The 18,438-nt window shown below is 46.3% G+C and overlaps 1 protein-coding gene across 2 annotated transcripts in view; it reads left to right on the forward strand.

Annotated features, from left to right (window-relative positions):
- Positions 1 to 18,438, forward strand: part of ADGRE3 (adhesion G protein-coupled receptor E3) — a 46,343-nt gene that overhangs the window by 20,493 nt on the left and 7,412 nt on the right. For both annotated transcript variants that reach the window (XM_074384501.1, XM_010352468.2), the window contains exons 8-14: positions 1,721 to 1,905; positions 5,333 to 5,500; positions 5,946 to 6,143; positions 9,843 to 10,078; positions 13,654 to 13,720; positions 13,934 to 14,025; positions 15,995 to 16,163. In XM_074384501.1, coding sequence (XP_074240602.1) covers positions 1,721 to 1,905; positions 5,333 to 5,500; positions 5,946 to 6,143; positions 9,843 to 10,078; positions 13,654 to 13,720; positions 13,934 to 14,025; positions 15,995 to 16,163 — 1,115 coding nt within the window. The remainder of the gene's footprint in view (positions 1 to 1,720; positions 1,906 to 5,332; positions 5,501 to 5,945; positions 6,144 to 9,842; positions 10,079 to 13,653; positions 13,721 to 13,933; positions 14,026 to 15,994; positions 16,164 to 18,438) is intronic.

The following is an 18,438-nucleotide window of genomic DNA, read 5'->3' on the forward strand; positions in this document are numbered from 1 at the left end:
AGAGAAAGAGATGGGAAGAGAGAGATGCAATTAGAGAAATGGGGAGAGATGGAATCAGAGATGGAAAGAGAGACGGAGAGAGAGACATGGAAAGGGAAATTGAGAGAGATGGAATCATAGAGATGGGGAGAGAGAGAAGGGAAGAGAGATGGAAAGAGAGAGATTGGGAGAGAAATGGAATTAGAGAGACGGGGAGAGAGAGATGGAAAGAGATGGGGAGAAAGAGATGAGGCGTCTCTGTCTCAAAAAAAAAAAAAAATAGAAACAAAGGCAACACAGAGAGGTAAAGTAACTCGCTCAAGATGACATCACTAGAAGTGGGGAGCTACGATTTGAACCTGCGCAGTCTGGGAGGAGACCACGAGTGGAGGCAGTGGTGATGGGACTGGAAAGGCTGGGAAATGCCAGGGACTGGGCCTCATCTGCCCTGCCCACTGCTGTAAGGCCAGCACCCAGGGAGTGCTTAGCACATAGTAGGTGCTCTGAGCGTGTTCCTGACACATGAAGGAAGGGGAGGGGAAGGCGGGGAGGGGAGGAGAAGGGAATACGATGGGCTGCTACTTGGTCAGAAAAAGGAACGAAGCACTGAGCCGCGCTACAGCGTGGATGAACTTTGAAGACGTGATGCCGAGTGAAAGACGACAGACATAGAAGGTCACATAGTGTATGATTCTATTTATGTGAAATGTCTCGAACAGGTAAATTCACAGAGACAGAAAGCAGATTGGTGGTTTCCAGGAGCTGAGTGAGGATTGCTTATGGGAATGGATCCTCTTCTGGAGGTTATGAGAATGTTTTGGAATGACGTAAAGGTGATTTAAAAAAAAAAAAAAAAGAAAAGCATTGTGAATACTCAATGCCACTGAATACAATTCACTTTTTTTTTTTTTGAGACAGGGTCTTGCTCTGTCACCCAGGCTAGAGTACAGTGGCACAGTCCCAGCACACTGCAGTGTGAGTCTCCTGGACTCAAGTGATCCTCCAGTCTCAGCTTCCTAAGTCACTGGAATTAGAGTCACTGGTGGTGTGACTGTGCCTGGCTTTTGGAAAGCTTTTTTTTTTTTTTTTTTTTGAGACGGAGTTTCGCTCTTGTTACCCAGGCTGGAGTGCAATGGTGCAATCTCGGCTCACCGCAACCTCCGCCCCCTGGGTTCAGGCAATTCTCCTGCCTCAGCCTCCTGAGTAGCTGGGATTACAGGCATGCGCCACCATGCCCAGCTAATTTTTTGTATTTTTAGTAGAGACGGGATTTCACCATGTTGACCAGGATGGTCTCGATCTCTTGACCTCGTGATCCACCCGCCTCAGCCTCCCAAAGTGCTGGGATCACAGGCTTGAGCCACCGCGCCTGGCCTCGGGAAGCTTTTAAAGATTCCATTTTTCAGCTGGGCATGTTAGCTCACGCCTGTAATCCCAGAACTTTGGGAGGCGGAGGTGGGCAGATCACCTGCAGTCAGGAATTCGAGACCAGCCTGGCCAACGTGGTGAAACTTGTCTCTACTTAAAATACAAAAATTAGCTGGGTGTGGTGGTGCACACCTGTAGTCCCAGCTACTCAGGAGGCTGAGGCAGGAGAATTGCTTGAACCTGGGAGGTGGAGGGTGCAGTGAGCTAAGACTGTGCCACAGCACTCCAGCCTGGGCAACAAGAGTGAGACTGTCTAAAAAAAAAAAAAAAAAAAAAAAAAAAAAAAAAAAATTCCATTTTTCTGTTTCCTCAGGTCCCAGTGCGGTTGCCTTTATCTCATATTCTTCTCTTGGAAATATCATAAATGCAACTTTTTTTGAAGAGATGGATGAGAAAGATCGACTATATCTGAACTCTCAGGTAGTGAGTGCTGCTATTGGACCCAAAAGGAACGTGACCCTCTCCACGCCTGTGATGCTGACTTTCCAGCACGTGAAGGTGGGTCACGGGTGTGATTTGAGCTTCTCAGGTCTCAAGGAGGCAGCCTGGACGATGTGTGCATCATCCCAGGCTGCAGTTCTAGACCCGTGCTGTCCAGGGTGGAAGTCCTGATCACCTGGTGCTACTGAGCATTTGAAATGTGGCTGGTCTAAATCGAGATTTTGAAGACGGTATTTCCAGATTTACGTCTTGTAAATCAGCTTTTGAAGACTTAATAAGACGAAAACAATTAGCTTGATTTAAGCCAGGCAGGCTGGCATCCTCCTATAGTTGCAGCTACTTGGGAGGCTGAGGCAGGAAGATCACTTGATCCCAGGAGTTGGAGGCTACAGTGAGCTATGATTGCACCACTGCACTCCAGCCTGGGGCACAGAGCAAGACACTATCAGAAGAAGAAAAATGAGAAGGAGAAGAAGAAAAAAACATAGAGAAAGGAAGGGAGGAAGGGAGGAAGGGAGCAGGGAGGAGAGGGAGGGAGGGACTGAGAATTTCCCCAGACCAATGTCAAACACCAAATCACAGATCCACAGATCCAGGAGTTCAGAGAACCAATAAGAATAAATGAAAAAAAAAAAAAAAAGAATTAGCTAGATTTAATCATTCTACATTGTAGGCAAATACAGGTATTGTAACATCACATTGCATCCCATAAAGATATACAATTGTAATTTATAAGTTAAACATAAATTTTTTTTTATTTTACTTTAGGTTCTGGGGGCCACGTGCAGGTCATGCAGGGTTGTTGCATAGGTGCATACGTAACCAGGTGGTTTGCTGCCTCCATCCCCCTTCATCTATATCCAGCATTTCTCCCCACGTTATCCCTCCCCACCCTCCCCACCCCCCGCTGTCCCTCCCCTTGCCCCCCCAACTGCCCCCAGTGTGTGGCGCTCCTCTCCCTGAGTCCACATGTTCTCATTGTTCAACACCTGCCTAGGAGTGAGAACATGTGGTATTTGATTTTCTGTTCTTGCATCAGTTTGCTAAGAATGATGGTGTCCAGATTCATCCAAGTCCCTGCAAAGGACACGAACTCGTCATTTTTTATGACTGCATAGTATTCCATGGTGTATATGTGCCACATTTTCTTTGTCCGGTCTATCATTGATGGGCATTTGGGTTGGTTCCAGGTCTTTGCTATTGTACACAGGGCAGCAGTGAACATACATGTGCATGTGTCTTTGTAATAGAACGATTTATAGTCCTTTGGGTATATACCCAGTAATTGGATTGCTGGGTCAAATGGAATTTCTATTTCTAGATCCTTGAGAAATCGCGACACTGTCTTCCACAATGGTTGAACTAATTTACACTCCCACCAATTGTGTAGGAATGTTCCTGTTTCTCCATATACTCTCCAGCATCTGTTGTCTCCAGATTTTTTATTGATTGTTGACTATAGTGAATTATATTAAACTTAATTTCGGCCGGGCGCGGTGGCTCAAGCCTGTAATCCCAGCACTTTGGGAGGCCGAGGCGGGTGGATCACGAGGTCAAGAGATCGAGACCATCCTGGTCAACACGGTGAAACCCCGTCTCTACTAAAAATACAAAAAATTAGCTGGGCATGGTGGCGCGTGCCTATAATCCCAGCTACTCAGGAGGCTGAGGCAGGAGAATTGCCTGAACCCAGGAGGCGGAGGTTGCGGTGAGCCAAGATCGTGCCATTGCACTCCAGCCTGGGTAACAAGAGCGAAACTCCGTCTCAAAAAAAAAAAAAAAACTTAATTTCACCTATATCTTTACCTTTTTTGAGAGAGGCTCTCATTCTGTTGCCCAGGCTGGAGTGCAGGTGCACAATCATAGCTCACTACAGCCTCAAACTCCTGGGTTCAAGCGACCCTTCCACCTCAGCCTCCCCAGCAGCTGGACTGCAGTTGTGAGCCATCACGCCCAAATAATTTTTCTGTTTTGGGTAGAGAGGAGGACTCACAATGTCACCCAGGCTGGTCTCATACTCCTGGCCTCAAGCGATCCTCCCACCTCAGCTTCCCAAAACCCAGAAATGACAGGTGTGAACCACTTCCTCCGGCCTCTGTTTCTTTCTTTCTTTCTTTTTTTTTTTTTTTTTTTTTTTTTTTTTTTTTTTTTGAGATAGAGTCTCTGTCGCCCAGGCTGGAGCTCAGTGGTGTGATCTTGGCTCACTGTAACCTCTGACTCCTTGGTCCAAGGGATTCTCCTGCCTCAACCTCCCATGTAGCTGGGATTACAAGCAAGCACCACCACACTTGGCTAATTTTTGTATTTTTAGTAGAGACAGGGTTTGGCCATGTTGGACAGACTGGTCTCCAACTCCTGACTTCAGGTAATCCACCCACCTCAGCCTCTAAAAGTGCTGGGATTACAGGTGTGAGCCACTGCGCCCAGCCTCAAAGCCTAATTTTATTCATTCTCTCCATGATGTTTCTTTCCTATACTATGACTCTCATTCTATCAGAAATCACAGTGTTGTAAGGGAGTCAGAAACAGAATTGATTGTACAAGGAGCAGGGACATTAAGCTTAGGGAGACTTTGGGGGAAAACATTATGTAAGCTTCCAACTCCACTGGTTTTTTGGGATTTTTTTTGTTTTTCTCCCGTGGTGGGTCAGGGTTCCAAAGTCAATGAAATCTCGTGAAACTGGTTTCCAGGGAGACTTCGCTTTATTTTATGTTACATAAAATCCCAAAAGAGCTGCGGTTATGGATCAGGGGTCCTGGTGGCCACATAAAATAGAAATCCGACACAGTGGCTCACCCATAACTGCAGCACCTTGGGAGGCCAAGGCAGGAGAATCATTTGAGGTCAGGAGTTCAAGACCAGCCTGGGCAACATGTTGAAACCCCATCTCTACTCAAAACACAAAAGTTAGTCGGAAATGGTGGAGCACACCTGTAGTTCCAGCTACCCTGGAGGCTGAGATAGAAGGATCATTTGAGCCAGGGAGGTCAAGGCGGCAGTGAGTTGTGATTGTGCCACTGCACTCCAGCCTGGATGACAGAATGAGACCTTGTCTCAAAAACAAAGAAGAAATCACCTGAGTCACTCATCACCCAGGTGCCTTAGCAGGTGGCACCTTGATGTAGATCAACGCTGAGAACGGTCCCTCCCGAGAAAAAAGACAATGAGCCAGCCAGGCATGGTGGCTCATGCCCATATGATCCCAGCACTTTGGGAGGCAAAGGCAGGCAGATTGCTTGAGTCTCGGAGTTCAGGACCAGCCTGGGCAACATAGTTGACCCTGTCTCTACAAAAAAATACAAAAATTAGCCAGGTGTGTTGGTGCATACCTGTCATCCCAGCTACTTGGGAGGCTGAGGCGGGAGAAGCGGGAGTTGCAGTGAGTTGAGATCATGCTACGCCACTGCACTCCAACCTGGGCAACAGAGTGAGACTCCATCTCAAAAAAAAAGAGAAAAGACAATGAGCCCTTTCTATTTTCAGATAAACCCCAGAAGCAAAAAAGTCTTCTGTGTCTACTGGGAGAGCACAGAGCAGGGCGGCCAGTGGTCCAAGGATGGCTCCTTCCTGATAAGCATGAACAAGAGTCATACCGTGTGCAATTCCACTCACTTGTCCAGCTTCGCTGTCCTGATGGCACTCACCAGCCAGGTATTATACCAGACTGCTAATATACGTTAGCAATCTACAATCTACAATTTGAGTCTACATTACCAATCTAGATTAGCAGTCTACATTAGCAATCTACATTAGCAGTCTACATTAGCAATCAATATTAACAGTCTACACTAGCAGTCTGTGTTAACAATCTACATCAGCAGTCTACATTAGCAATTACATCAGCAGTCTACATTAAAAATTACATCAGCAGTCTACGTTGGCAATCTACATCAACAGTCTACGTTAGCAATCTACATCAACAGTCTACATTAGCGATCTATATTAGCAAACTACATTAGCAATCTACATTGGCAGTCTAACGATCCCACACTGCCACTGGGCTTGGTGCCTGTGTCAAGGATGCCCCAGTCCAAGGAGGGGAGCCATAATCCCAGTGCAGGAAAGCATAACTGTGAACTCTTTTTCTCGGTCCCAGGAGGAGGATCCCATGCTGACCGTCATCACCTATGTGGGGCTGAGCCTCTCTCTGCTGTGCCTCCTCCTGGCAGCCCTCACCTTCCTCCTGTGCAAAGCCATCCAGAACACCAGCACCTCGCTGCATCTACAACTCTCACTCTGCCTCTTCCTGGCCCACCTCCTCTTCCTCGTGGGGATTGATCAAACTGAAGCCAAGGTACTGACAGTGTCTCAGAAGATGCCCTGCCCTGCCCCAAGAGATACTGAGCTTATGGAGCAAGGCTGCACTGGATACCTTAATAAAATGTCCTTGGGTCTGTAGAGGAGAAAAATATAATTTTCCTGCTACCCTTCTGTGATCGTAGTTGGGACCCCTATAGCTAAAGACAGATAAACAAGAGAAAAAGCAAACAAAAGTTTATTAACACGTACGCATATTTCATGGGAGATACCCAGGAAATGAGGTATTCTCAAAGAGGTAGTTAAGAACAACAGCATTTTTGACAAAGAACTATACGTTTTTGGAGAAGGGAAAAAGACCTTGGATCTCTAGGAGCAGCAAAGTATGGGAGTCAAATATGTGGGAAATGAGTGATAGATAAAGGCTAATTAGTATCATTGGTTGTACTAGTCCATGTTCAAGCTGCTGATAAAGACATACCCGAGACTGGGAAGAAAAAGAGGTTTAGTTGGACTTGCGGTTCCACATGGCTGGGGAGGCCTCAGAACCATGGTGGGAGGGGAAAAGCACTTCTTACATGGTGGCAGCAAGAGAAAAAATGAGCAAGATGCAAAAGCAGAAACCCCTGATAAAACCATCAGATCCCGTGAGACTTACTCCCTACCACAAGAACAGTATGGGGAAACTACCCCCATGATCCAAATTATCTCCCACCTGGTCCCTCCCACAACACGTGGGAATTGTGGGAGTACAATTCAAGATGAGATTTGGGTGGGGACACAGAGCCAAACCATTTCATTGGTTATGTAGATTCCTCTGGCATTGACTCCAGGCCAATGAGGATCTAAAGTTGTCTTGGTGGCCAGGTGCAGTGGCTCATGCCTGTAATCCCAGCACTTCGGGAGGCCGAGGCAGGCAGATCACCCAAGGCCAGGAGTTCGAGACCAGCCTGGTCAACATCCAAAACCCCATCTCTACTAAAAATACAAAAAGTTAGCCGGGCACAGTGGTGAGTGCCTGTAATCCCAGCTGCTCAGAAGGCTGAGGCAGGAGAATTGCTCGAACCTGGGAGGCAGAGGCTGCAGTGAGCCGAGATTGTGCAATTGCACTCCAGCCTGGGCGACAAGAGCAGAACTCCATCTCAAAAAATAAAGTTGTATTGGTGATCAACTTTTGTCCTCTCCATAGCAGGGGTAGGAGGGTAGAAGGAAGAGACTAGGTAGGAGGAACGCCTTAATGTCCTGGAATACTACTCAGCCTTTAGAAAAAGAAGGAAATTCTGCCATTTGTGATAACATGGATGACCCTGGAGGATGTTATGCTGGGTGACATTAGCAAGGCACAGAAAGACAAATACTGCATGATCTCACTTTATGTGTGGAAACTAAAATAGCCAAATTCACAAAATCCAAGAGGAGATTGGTTGTTAGCAGAGACTAGGACAATGGGGAAGGGGTTTCGGGGGATGTTGGTCAAAGGATACCAAATTTCAGTTAGACAGGAAGAATAAATTCAAGAGAACTATTGCACATCATGATGGCTATAGTCAATCACAATATAGTGTATATTGAAAAATTGCTAATGGAGTAGATTTTAAGTGTTCTCACTCCCAAAAAAAAGACAAGTATATAGCCGGGCACGGTGGTGCATGCCTGTAGTCCCAGCTACTTGGGAGGCTGAGGTGGGAGGATTGCTTGAGCCCAGGAGTTCTGGGCTGTAGTGCACTATGCCAATTCGGTGTTCGCACTAAGTTCGGCATCAATATGGTACCTCCCGGGAGTGGGGAACCACCAGGTTTCCTAAGGAGGGGTAAACCAGCCCAGGTCAGAAACGGAGCAGGTCAAAACTCCCGTGCTGATCAGTAGTGGGATCGCACCTGTGAATAGCCACTGCACTCCAGCCTGGGCAACATAGCAAGACCTCGTCTCTAAAAAAAAAAAAAAAAAAGACAAGTATATAAACATGTCCTCCTTTTAGGCAAGTAGGGGAGGGCAGAGAGCTTTTTTTATTTTTATCTGTTTCTTCTCAACTGCCTTCAGTTTAAAATAATCCCCTGGGCCAGGCACAGTGGCTCACACCTGTAATCCCAACACCTTGGGAGGCAATGGCAGAAAGATCACTTGAGGCCAGGGATTCGAGGCCATCCTGGGCAACATAGTGAGACCTTATCTCTTCAAAAAACAAAAAATAACAAAATTAGCTGGGCACAGTGGTGCGTGTCTGTAGTCCCAGCTGCTCAGAGGCTGAGGCAGGAAGACTGCTTGAACCCAGGAGTTCGAGGCTGCAGTGAGCTATGATTGCAACCACTGTACTCCAGCCTGGGTGACAGAGCAAGATCCTGTCTCAAAAAAAGAATCATAATCATAATCTCTTACGTTAAAGTGAAACTTTTTTCCTAAATTTTATCTTTCATTGAAAAATAATAATTGTATAAAATTATGGGGTACAATGTGAAGTTTCCATTGAGGTACACATTGAGAAATGATCAATCCAGGATAATGAACATTATCTATCACTTCCATACTTATCATTTCTTTCTGGTGAAAACATTCAAAATTCACTCTTTTAGGCCCGGGGGTGACGGCGCATGCTTGTAATCCCAGCACTTTAGGAGTCCAAGGCAGGAGGATCACTTCAGCCCAGGACTTGGAGACTGGCCTGGGCAACATAGTGAGACCCCATCTCTAGAAAAATTAGTGGGTAGGGTGGCACACACTTGTGGTCCCAGCTACTCAGGAGGCTGAAGTGGAAGGATCATTTGAGCCTGGGAGTTTGAGGCTGCAGTGAGTTATGATTATCCCTGGTGACTCCAGCCTGGGTGACAGAGTGAGATCCTGTCTCAAATAAAATAAAGTCCACTCTTGGCCGGGCTCAGTGGCTCACACCTGCAATCCCAGCACTTTGGGAGGCCAAGGCAGGTGAGTCACCTGAGGTCTGGAGTTCGAGACCAGCCTAACCAACATGGAGAAACCCCCGTCTCTATTATAAATACAAAATTAGCCGGGCGTAGTTGTGCATGCCTGTAATCCCAGCTACCCGGGAGGCTGAGGCAGGAGAACCGCTTGAATCCAGGAGGCAGAGGTTTCAGTGAGCCAGGATCATGCCATTGCACTCCAGCCTGGGCAACAAGAGTGAAACTCCCTCTCAAAAATAAATAAATAAATAAATTTTTAAAAATAAAACCCACTCTTTTAGCAACTTTGAAATTCACAATGTATTATTATTAACTGAAGGCACCGTGCAGTATAGTAGGAGTAGAGCGTAGAATGGAGGTTGCCTGAGGTTGAGGGGGGAAGTGAATGAGGAAAGGAGACATTGCTCAAAGCATACAAAGTCTTTGAGCAGTTAAAAAGGAGGAATAAGTTCTGGTGATCTATTGCAAAGTGGCATTGGTGAAGGTGGCACATTCTGCCACACTTTCAGTCCCAAGGGCAGGTTGAAGGGTGCCCACGTGGCCAGTGCTAGCCTATCTTTTTTCTTTTTAATATAATTGAGGTGGGATCTCACAAAGTTGCCCAGGCTGGTCTCAAACTCCTGGGCTCAAGCAATCCTCCCACCTCAGCCTCCTGAAGTGCTGAGATTAGAGACATGAGCCACTGCGTCCAGTTCCCGTTGACTTTTACTGCCATTGGTCTGATGTCATGTGCTCTGAACCCAAAGCCAATGTCAAGGAGAGGTCCTAGGGCCAAACTCCACCCTGACAACACCTTCAGGCATCCCTTTCTCCACCCCCAGGTGCTGTGCGCCGTCATCGCTGGTGTCTTGCATTATCTCTACCTGGCTGCCTTCACCTGGATGCTGCTGGAGAGCCTGCACCTCTTCCTCACTGCACGGAACCTGACGGTGGCCAACTACTCAAGCATCAACAGACTTATGAAGTGGGTCATGTTCCCAGTCGGCTATGGCGTTCCCGCTATGATTGTGGCCATTTCTGCAGCCTCCAGGCCTCACCTTTACGGAACCACTGATCGGTGAGCCTGAATCCCATCCTGTCATGGACAGTTTCCTAAGAAAGCATCTGAGGGCAGCATGAATGATGATGGTGGAAATAGACGTAACCAATGCACTCTCTGTTCCCCTTTATAACAGTTCTAACCTCTTTTCCAGCAAGGCAGGGTGAGACAGTGGTGAGAGTTTGCAAAGTTCTGGAAGTGTTATGCAACCAACAGGGCCATATGCCCACTGCACAGTAACATATCAATCCCCCAAGACAGCAGGATTTGCAGCAGAGAAAGAGCTTAATGAGGCCAGGTGTGGTGGTTCACACCTGTAATCCCAACGCTTTAGGCCGGAAATTCAAGACCAGCCTGGGCAATATAGCAAGACCCTCATCTCTACCAAAAAAAAATTAAAAATCAGCTGAGCATGGATCACACCTGTAATTCCAGCATTTTGGGAGGCCCAGACAGGAGGATCACTTGAGTTCACAAGTTCAAGACCAGCCTGGGCAACACAGCAAGACCTGTGTCTACCAAAAGTTTTTTTCTTTTTTTCTTCAAAAATAGCCAGGTGTGGTTATATTATACACCTGTAGTCCCAGCTACTCAGGAAGCTGACATGGAAGGATTGCTTAAGCCCAAGAGTTCAAGGCTACAGTGAGCTATGCTCAGGCTACTACACTCCAGCCTGGGTGACAGATCAAGACCCTGTATCAAACAAAAAAAGAAAGAAAAGAAAAAGAGCTTAATAATCTCAGGGTGCCAGCGAGGAGATGGGAGAAGACTCAAATCAATCTCCCCAAGGAGTTCTAGACTGGGGCTTTTAAGGGGATCATGGAGGGTGGGGAGGCTGGAAAGTTTGGGTCATTGTTCGTGGTACAGTGAATGAAATTATCAGAAGGCAGAAACTGCCTTCTTTGGTGGCTCAGCACCTCGTGCGGTCCTTCAGAGCAGCTGAGGCCAGTAGTTTCACTGGTACAAAGGACCTGAAAGAATATCTCAAGGAAAACTTCATTTTTTGTAGGATTTGTTGTTGTTGTTGTTGTTTGTTTTGAGACAGAGTTTTGTTCTTGTTGCCCAGGCTGGGGTGCAATGGTACCATGGTCTCAGCTCACTGAAGCCTCTACCTCCTCCCGGGTTCAAGCGGCTCTCCTACCTCAACCTCCCAAGTAGCTTGGATTACAGGTGCCCGCCATCACACCCAGCTAATTTTTGTATTTTCAGTAGAAATTGGGTGTCACCATGTTTTCCAGGCTGGTCTGGAACTCCTGACCTCAGGCGACCCACCCACCTCAGCCTCGCAAAGTGCTGGGATTACAGGCATGAGCCACCAGGTCTGGCTGAAACTTAATGGTTTTTTTTAAAACGGAGTTTTGCTCTTCTTGCCTAGGCTGGAGTGCAATGGCACGATCTTGGCTCACCGCAACCTCTGCCTCCCGGGTTCAAGCAATTCTCTTGCATCAACCTCCCGAGTAGCTGGGATTACAGGCATGTGCCTCCATACCTGGCTAATTCTGTATTTTTAGTAGAGACAGCGTTTCACCATGTTGGCCAGGCTGGTCTCAAACTCCTGACCTCAGGTGATCCACCAGCCTCGGCGTCCCAAAGTGCTGGGATTACAGGCATGAGCCTCCATGCCAGGCTGAAACTTAATATTTTATAATATTTAAGTTGTTATCTATAGAGCAGTGAACTGAAACTGTTATCCAGGATCTATGTGATTCTAGGATAATAGGCACCAAACAGCTAGGAGGAAGTAGCACAGAGAGCAAGCTGACCTGGAATGAATCCTGGATGTGTTGAAAGCTTGGTCTATTTTCATTTCTCCCATTTTCTTCTTCTCTGATTATTTTTATAAAGTTTATAGGAATGGCTTCAGAAGGAGAGGGCTTTGGGTGTTGCTCAAAAGACTATCAAGATGAATAAATAATAGAAAGAAGAGCTTTAAGGCCGGACATGATGACTTATGCCTGTAATCCCAGACTTTGGGAAGCCACAGCGGGAGAATCCCTTGAGGTCAGGAGTTCGGGGCCAGCCTAGCCAACATGGTGAAACCCCACCTCTATTAAAAATACAAACTTTAGCCAGGCATGGTGGTGTGGGCACCTGTAATCCCAGCTACTCAGGAAGCTGAAGCAGGAGAATCGCTTGAACCTGGGAGGCAGAAATTACAGTGAGCTGTGATTGTACCAGTGCACCCCAGCCTGGGCAACAGAGTGACACTGTCGAGAGAGAGAGAGAGAGAAAGAAAAAGGAAGGAAGGAGAGTTTTATTGGCAACATTGGTTTGCAAACCAAAAAGAGAAAATCTCCAGCATGAGCCAAAGGTGCTCTCTCTTTGAGAAGGGCAAGGACAGTTTAGGCTTTATGCCTCACTAGATTCGTATCACACTACAGAGTCATACGCATTCAGCAGGTTTCAAGGAAGAGCTGTACCTGTTTAAGATGGGAGCAGAGTGCATGCACAATGGATAAACATATATATGTACATGTAACATACATCCCATGTTTACTTTGGGGCAGGATTTTAGCATTAAAATAAGATGGAAGACCAGGCTTGGTGGTTCATGCCTGCAACCCCAGCACTTTGGGAAGCCAAGGAGGAAGGATTTTTTGAGCCCAGGAGTTCAAAACCAGCCTGGGAAACAGCAAAACCCCATCTCCATGAAAAAAAATTGTTTGATTAGCTGAATGTGGTGGTGCACTCGTGTAGTCCCAGCTACTCAGGAGGCTGAGGCAGGAGAATCACTTGAAGTGGAAGTTGTGGTGAGCCGAGATCACAGCACTGTACTCCAGCTTGAGTAACAAGTGTGAAATTTGGGAAAAGGAAAAAGAGAGGAAGGAAGGAAGGAAGGAAGGAAGGAAAATTTGCTGTGCCAGCCAGGCCCCGAACCCTTGACTCACCTGTATTTGGTTTCCTTAACCTTAGTGGATATAGGAGTGTCTATTTCAATCTCTCGGATCACGAGAGTTAGGTCCCAGCTTTATTCTTCCTGCGATTTGAGCTCTCAAGTCTCGGTCCCTTCATTAGTGAGATGAGAATAATAGTTGTCCCCATCGTCCCAACCTCACAGTGCTAGTGTGAAAATTCAACAGGACTGTGCTCCTAAAATGCTTAACAGGACGCTAACACATGATGCATGGATCAACGTTGCAGTCGAAATGTGTAATCAGTGCTGACTGTTGGCCGGGTGCGGTGGCTCACGCCTGTAATGCCAGCACTTTGGGAGGCCAAGGGGGGCAGATCACGATGAGGTCTGGAGATTAAGACCAGCCTGGCTAACACAGCAAAATCTGATCTCTACAAAAAATACAAAAATCAGCCAGGTGTTGTGGTGCACATCTGTAATCCCAACTACTTGGGAGATTGAGGCAGGAGAATCACTTGATCCCAGGAGGCAGACGTTGCAGTGAGCCGAGATTGAGCCACTGCACTCCAGCCTGGGCAACAGAGCAAGACCCTGTCTCAAAACAAAAAAAAGTTGGTTGTCATCAGCTGACTTTTTGGACAAATCGGAAACAATTCTCTGGTCAGAAAAGAGTCTCTTTGTGTTCGTGTCATGCACTTTCTCTGATCTCTCTTTGGGTCTCTTTTCCCATCGTTCATAGGTGCTGGCTCCACCTGGACAAGGGATTCATCTGGGGTTTCCTTGGCCCAGTCTGTGCCATTTTCTCTGTGAGTATGTGCCTTTGATGTTCCCAAACTAAAAAGAACCAAGAGAAGTTCTGGGTACAAGGGGCTTGCATTTCCACTGTTGTGTGGTTTGATTTTCCACCCGCTCCCAACTCAATCCCATGAACAGGGAGGTAGGACTCATGTGTGCAATTTAAAGTGGACATCATACATTATTTTCACTTGCATTTTGCCTTGTTTCTGTTGCTCCTGCAGGTGAATTTAGTGTTTTTTCTCTTGGTGTTTTGGATTTTGAAAAGAAAACTTTCCTCCCTCAACAGTGAAGTGTCAACCATCCAGAACACAAGGTAGGATGTGACAAACAGTACTTCCTGATCCCTTTCCTTCTACCAATCCCTCCTGCATATCCACACACACACACACACACACTCAACAGCCATGCTCCCAGGACTAGCAAGACCACTGTAATCTTCCACTGTCACAATTAGTGAGAACCTGTATTAGCTAGATTACAAGCTAAACTGCTGTGATAAAATGAACTAAAAAAAAATAAGAGCCGGGCGCGGTGGCTCAAGCCTGTAATCCCAGCACTTTGGGAGGCTGAGGCGGGTGGATCACGAGGTCAAGAGATCGAGACCATCCTGGTCAACATGGTGAAACCCCGTCTCTACTAAAAATACAAAAAAAAATAATAATAAATAAGGAATAAAATGCAAGTTTATTTCACTCTCATGTTGTATGTAGATGACATAAATCCTATATGTATATGACATATATAACATATAATATATATACATAATTCATATACACTATCACTATATATTGTGATGATATACTATGATAGTGCATGTGAAATATATACGTACGTATATTGTGTGTGTGTCGATATATATATGCCGTAAATACTGTAAGTAGGATGGCTTTATGTTTCAGCTTGACTGGGACAGTCTCAGTTTATGTCTGTTGATACAATATAATTATTAACAGTATCCCCTTTTATTCTTATTGACACATAATATTTATATACATTTATGATGTATTTGTGATATTTTGGTTCATACCTAAAATGTGCAACCATCAAATCAGGGTATTTAAGATATCCATCACCTTAAACATTTATCATTTCTTTGTGTTAGGAACATTACACCTCCTTTTGACCTCAAAAGCCTTCCTTTTTGAATAACAAATTATATGACCCTGGCTGGGTGCAGTGGCTCATGCCTGTAATCTCAGAACTTTGGGAGGCCAAGGTGGGCAGATCATTTGAGGTCAGTCATTTTAGTAGAGACGGGGTTTCAACATGTTGGCCAGCTTGGCCAACATGTTGAAACCCCGTCTCTACTAAAAACACAAAAATTAGCTGGGTGTGGTGGCGTGCACCTGTAATCCCAGCTACTTGGGAGGCTGAGGCAGGAGAATTACTTGAACCCAGCAAGGTAGAGGTTGCGGTGAGCTGAGATCACGCCACTGCACTCCAGCCTGGGCGACAGACATCATCTATAAATGATAAGAATGAGAGAGATAAAAAGCAGGCAGGTTTTAGAATGTCTATGTATGTGTGGCACTAATTTTGTACTATACATTGTCCTAAATACTTTCCCATGTTACAGTCTCATGTAATCTTTATAGCAACCCCGTGAAATAGAACAATTATTAATATAAGGGAACTGAGGCCAGGTGCAGTGGCTCATGCCTGTAATTCCAACACTCTGGGAGCCTGAGGTGGATGGGTCTCTTGAGGTCAGGAGTTTGAGACCAGCCTAGTCAACATGGTGAAACCCCATCTCCACTAAAAATGCAATAATTAGCCAGGCATGGTGGCTCATGCCTATAGTCCCAGCTACTCGGGAGGCTGAGGCAGGAGAATTGCTTGAACCCTGGAGGCAGAGGTTGCAGTGAGTTGCACTCCAGCCTGGGCAGCAGAGCAAGACTCTACCTCAAAAATAAAATAAAATGAAAATAAGATGAGGGAGCTGAGTCACAAGAAGGTAACACGACTTTCCCAAGGTCACACAGGTAGCCAGTACTGGCTTCCATTTAAACCTAGGTAGCTTAGCTCCAGAGTTCTCACTGCCTTTTTCCCAGTTTTCCTGCTTGTAATAGTCAGCTAATGCTGTGTAACAAACAACCTCAAAAATCTCATTGCTTTAGGCTGGGTACAGTGGCTCACACCTGTAATCCCAGCACTCTGGGAGGCAGAGGCAGGTGAATCACCTGAGGTCAGGAGTTTGAGACCAGCCTGGCCAGCTAACCAGAGGGGGTTTGATGCCCATTATTAGTTTTCTGACATCCTAATCTCTGACTTCCTCCTCCCAGGATGCTGACTTTCAAAGCAACAGCTCAGCTCTTCATCCTGGGCTGCACGTGGTGTCTGGGCTTCCTACAGGTGGGTCCGGCTGCCCGGGTCATGGCCTACCTCTTCACCATCATCAACAGCCTGCAGGGCTTCTTCATCTTCTTGGTCTACTGCCTCCTCAGCCAGCAGGTAAACACTGACCCCTTTCTTTGTCATTTAAAACTTGAGAAAATTTTGGAAGTGGAGTTTAAATGAGGATTTAAGTCAATGTTCTCTAAATGTTCCATATGAGACTATAATCCATGTATAAACGCTCCCTCTATTTTCTCTACTTTAAAAATGCTGGCTGGGCACAGTGGCTCACACCTGTAATCCCAACACTTTGGGAGGCTGAGGTGGATGGATCATGAGGTCAGGAGAACGAGATAATCTTGGCCAATATGGTGAAATCCTATGTCTACTAAAAATACAAAAATCAGCTGGGTGTGGCAGCATGTGCCTGTAATCCCAGTGACTCGGGAGGTTGAGACAGGAGAATGAGTTGAACCTGGGAGGCAGAGGTTGCAGTGAGCTGAGATCATGCCACTCCACTCCAGCCTGACGACAGAACTAGACCATCTCAAAAAAAAAAAAAAAAAAAAAATTGCTACTGGTCATAAGATACATCATTTGTTAACACATTTCAGAATATAAATAATTGCTATGTCCAAAAATAATCATGCCTTTTTTTTTTTTTTTTTTTTCAGTTTTCCCACTTGTAATAGCTAATGCTGTGTAACAAACAACCTCAACAATCTCATTGGTTTAGGCCCAGCACAGTGGCTCACGCCTGTAATCTCAGCACCAAGAGGTAGGCGGATCTCTTGAGGTCAAGAGTTCAAGACCAGCCTTAACCAACATGGCGAAACCCCATCTCTACTAAAAAATGCAAAAAAAAAATTAGCTGGGCGTGGTGAAGGCACCTGTAATCCCAACTAGTAGGGAGGCTGAGGCAGAAAAATCCCTTGAACCTGGAAGGCGGAGGTTGCAGTTTGCCAAGATTGCACCACTGCACTTCAGCCTGGGTGACAGAGCAAGACTCCATCTCAAAAAAAACAATTTTTTTTTCAGTCAGCACCAATTATATGGCTGGGATTACAGGGGTGAGCCACCATGCTGGGTTGATTTATCTCTTTTTCTTCAAGACTTATCAGATGATACATGCCCCTTGAAGCCCTCACTGTCCCGAACTAGGTCACATTCAAGGATCACACAGCCTTCTTTGTAGCACTGGGTGTCTTCAGGGGCAAACTCATAGATCCATTCTGTCTGCTATTGCAGTTTCTGCAATTCACATCTCAAGCCATGGCATGATGAGATCGCGAACTTCACTGTGCTGCAGGCTAACTGCCTTGTTAAAGAGAAACTGGGGCCAGGCACAGTGACTCATGCCCATAATCCCAGCACTTCAGGAGGCTGAGGCGGGAGGCAGAACTCATCTCCACTCGGTTCACAGCATCACTGGCAGAGTGTTTTTTCATCAGCATTATTTTTATCATTATTATTAAATTTAAGGCTGGATGTGCTAACTCACATCTGTAATCCCAGCACTGTGGGAGACTGAGGGGGGCAGATCACCTGAGGTCAGGAGTTTGAGACCAGCCTGGCCAACATGGTAAAACCCCGTCTCTACTAAAAATACAAAAATTAGCTTTGTGTGATGGCACACACCTGTAGTCCCAGCTACTCGGGAGGCTGAGGCAGGAGAATTGCTTGAACCCAGGAGGTGGAGGTTGCAGTGAGCCGCAATCACACCACTGCACTCCAGTCTGGGTGACAGAGCGAGACTCTATCTCAATCAATCAATCAGTCAATCAATTTAAGACAAGGATCTCACTACATTGCCCAGGCTGGTCTCCAGCTCCTGGGCTCAAATGGAATCCTCCCTCCTTGGCCTCCCAAAATGTTGGGATTACAGGTGTGAGCCACCCACTGCACCTGGCCACAACAGGAATTCTTTTCTTTTTTTTTTTTTAAGATGGCCTCACAAAGTGCTGGGATTACAGGTGTGAGCCACTGCACTCGGTCCAGAGTGGTCCTTACCAGGAGCAATTGTGTTCCCACCAAGGGACAGTTAGCAATGTCAGGGGAAATGTTTGATTGTCATAACTGGGGTTGGGGGGGTACTACTGCCATCTTGTGGGCGGAGGTCAGGAATGCTGCTAAACATCCTAAACAATGCACGCAGGACAGCCCTCTCCAGCAAAACATGATCCAACCCAAGATGTCAAGAGCACCAAGGTTGGGGTATCATGATATGGCAGATGCTGTCTATGGCCCTCTCATATCCCTTTGGACTTCATCTCTACATGCCTGGAGCTGCTTGTTGCAAACACCCATGACTGTGCCTGAGGGCTTGTTACTGCCCACAGGATATGCCTGGCCCATGCACAGGGCAAACTGGTGACACTCAAGAGAAATGGCC

This window comes from Saimiri boliviensis, chromosome 14, assembly GCF_048565385.1.
Source record: "Saimiri boliviensis isolate mSaiBol1 chromosome 14, mSaiBol1.pri, whole genome shotgun sequence".
NCBI lineage: Eukaryota > Metazoa > Chordata > Mammalia > Primates > Cebidae > Saimiri > Saimiri boliviensis.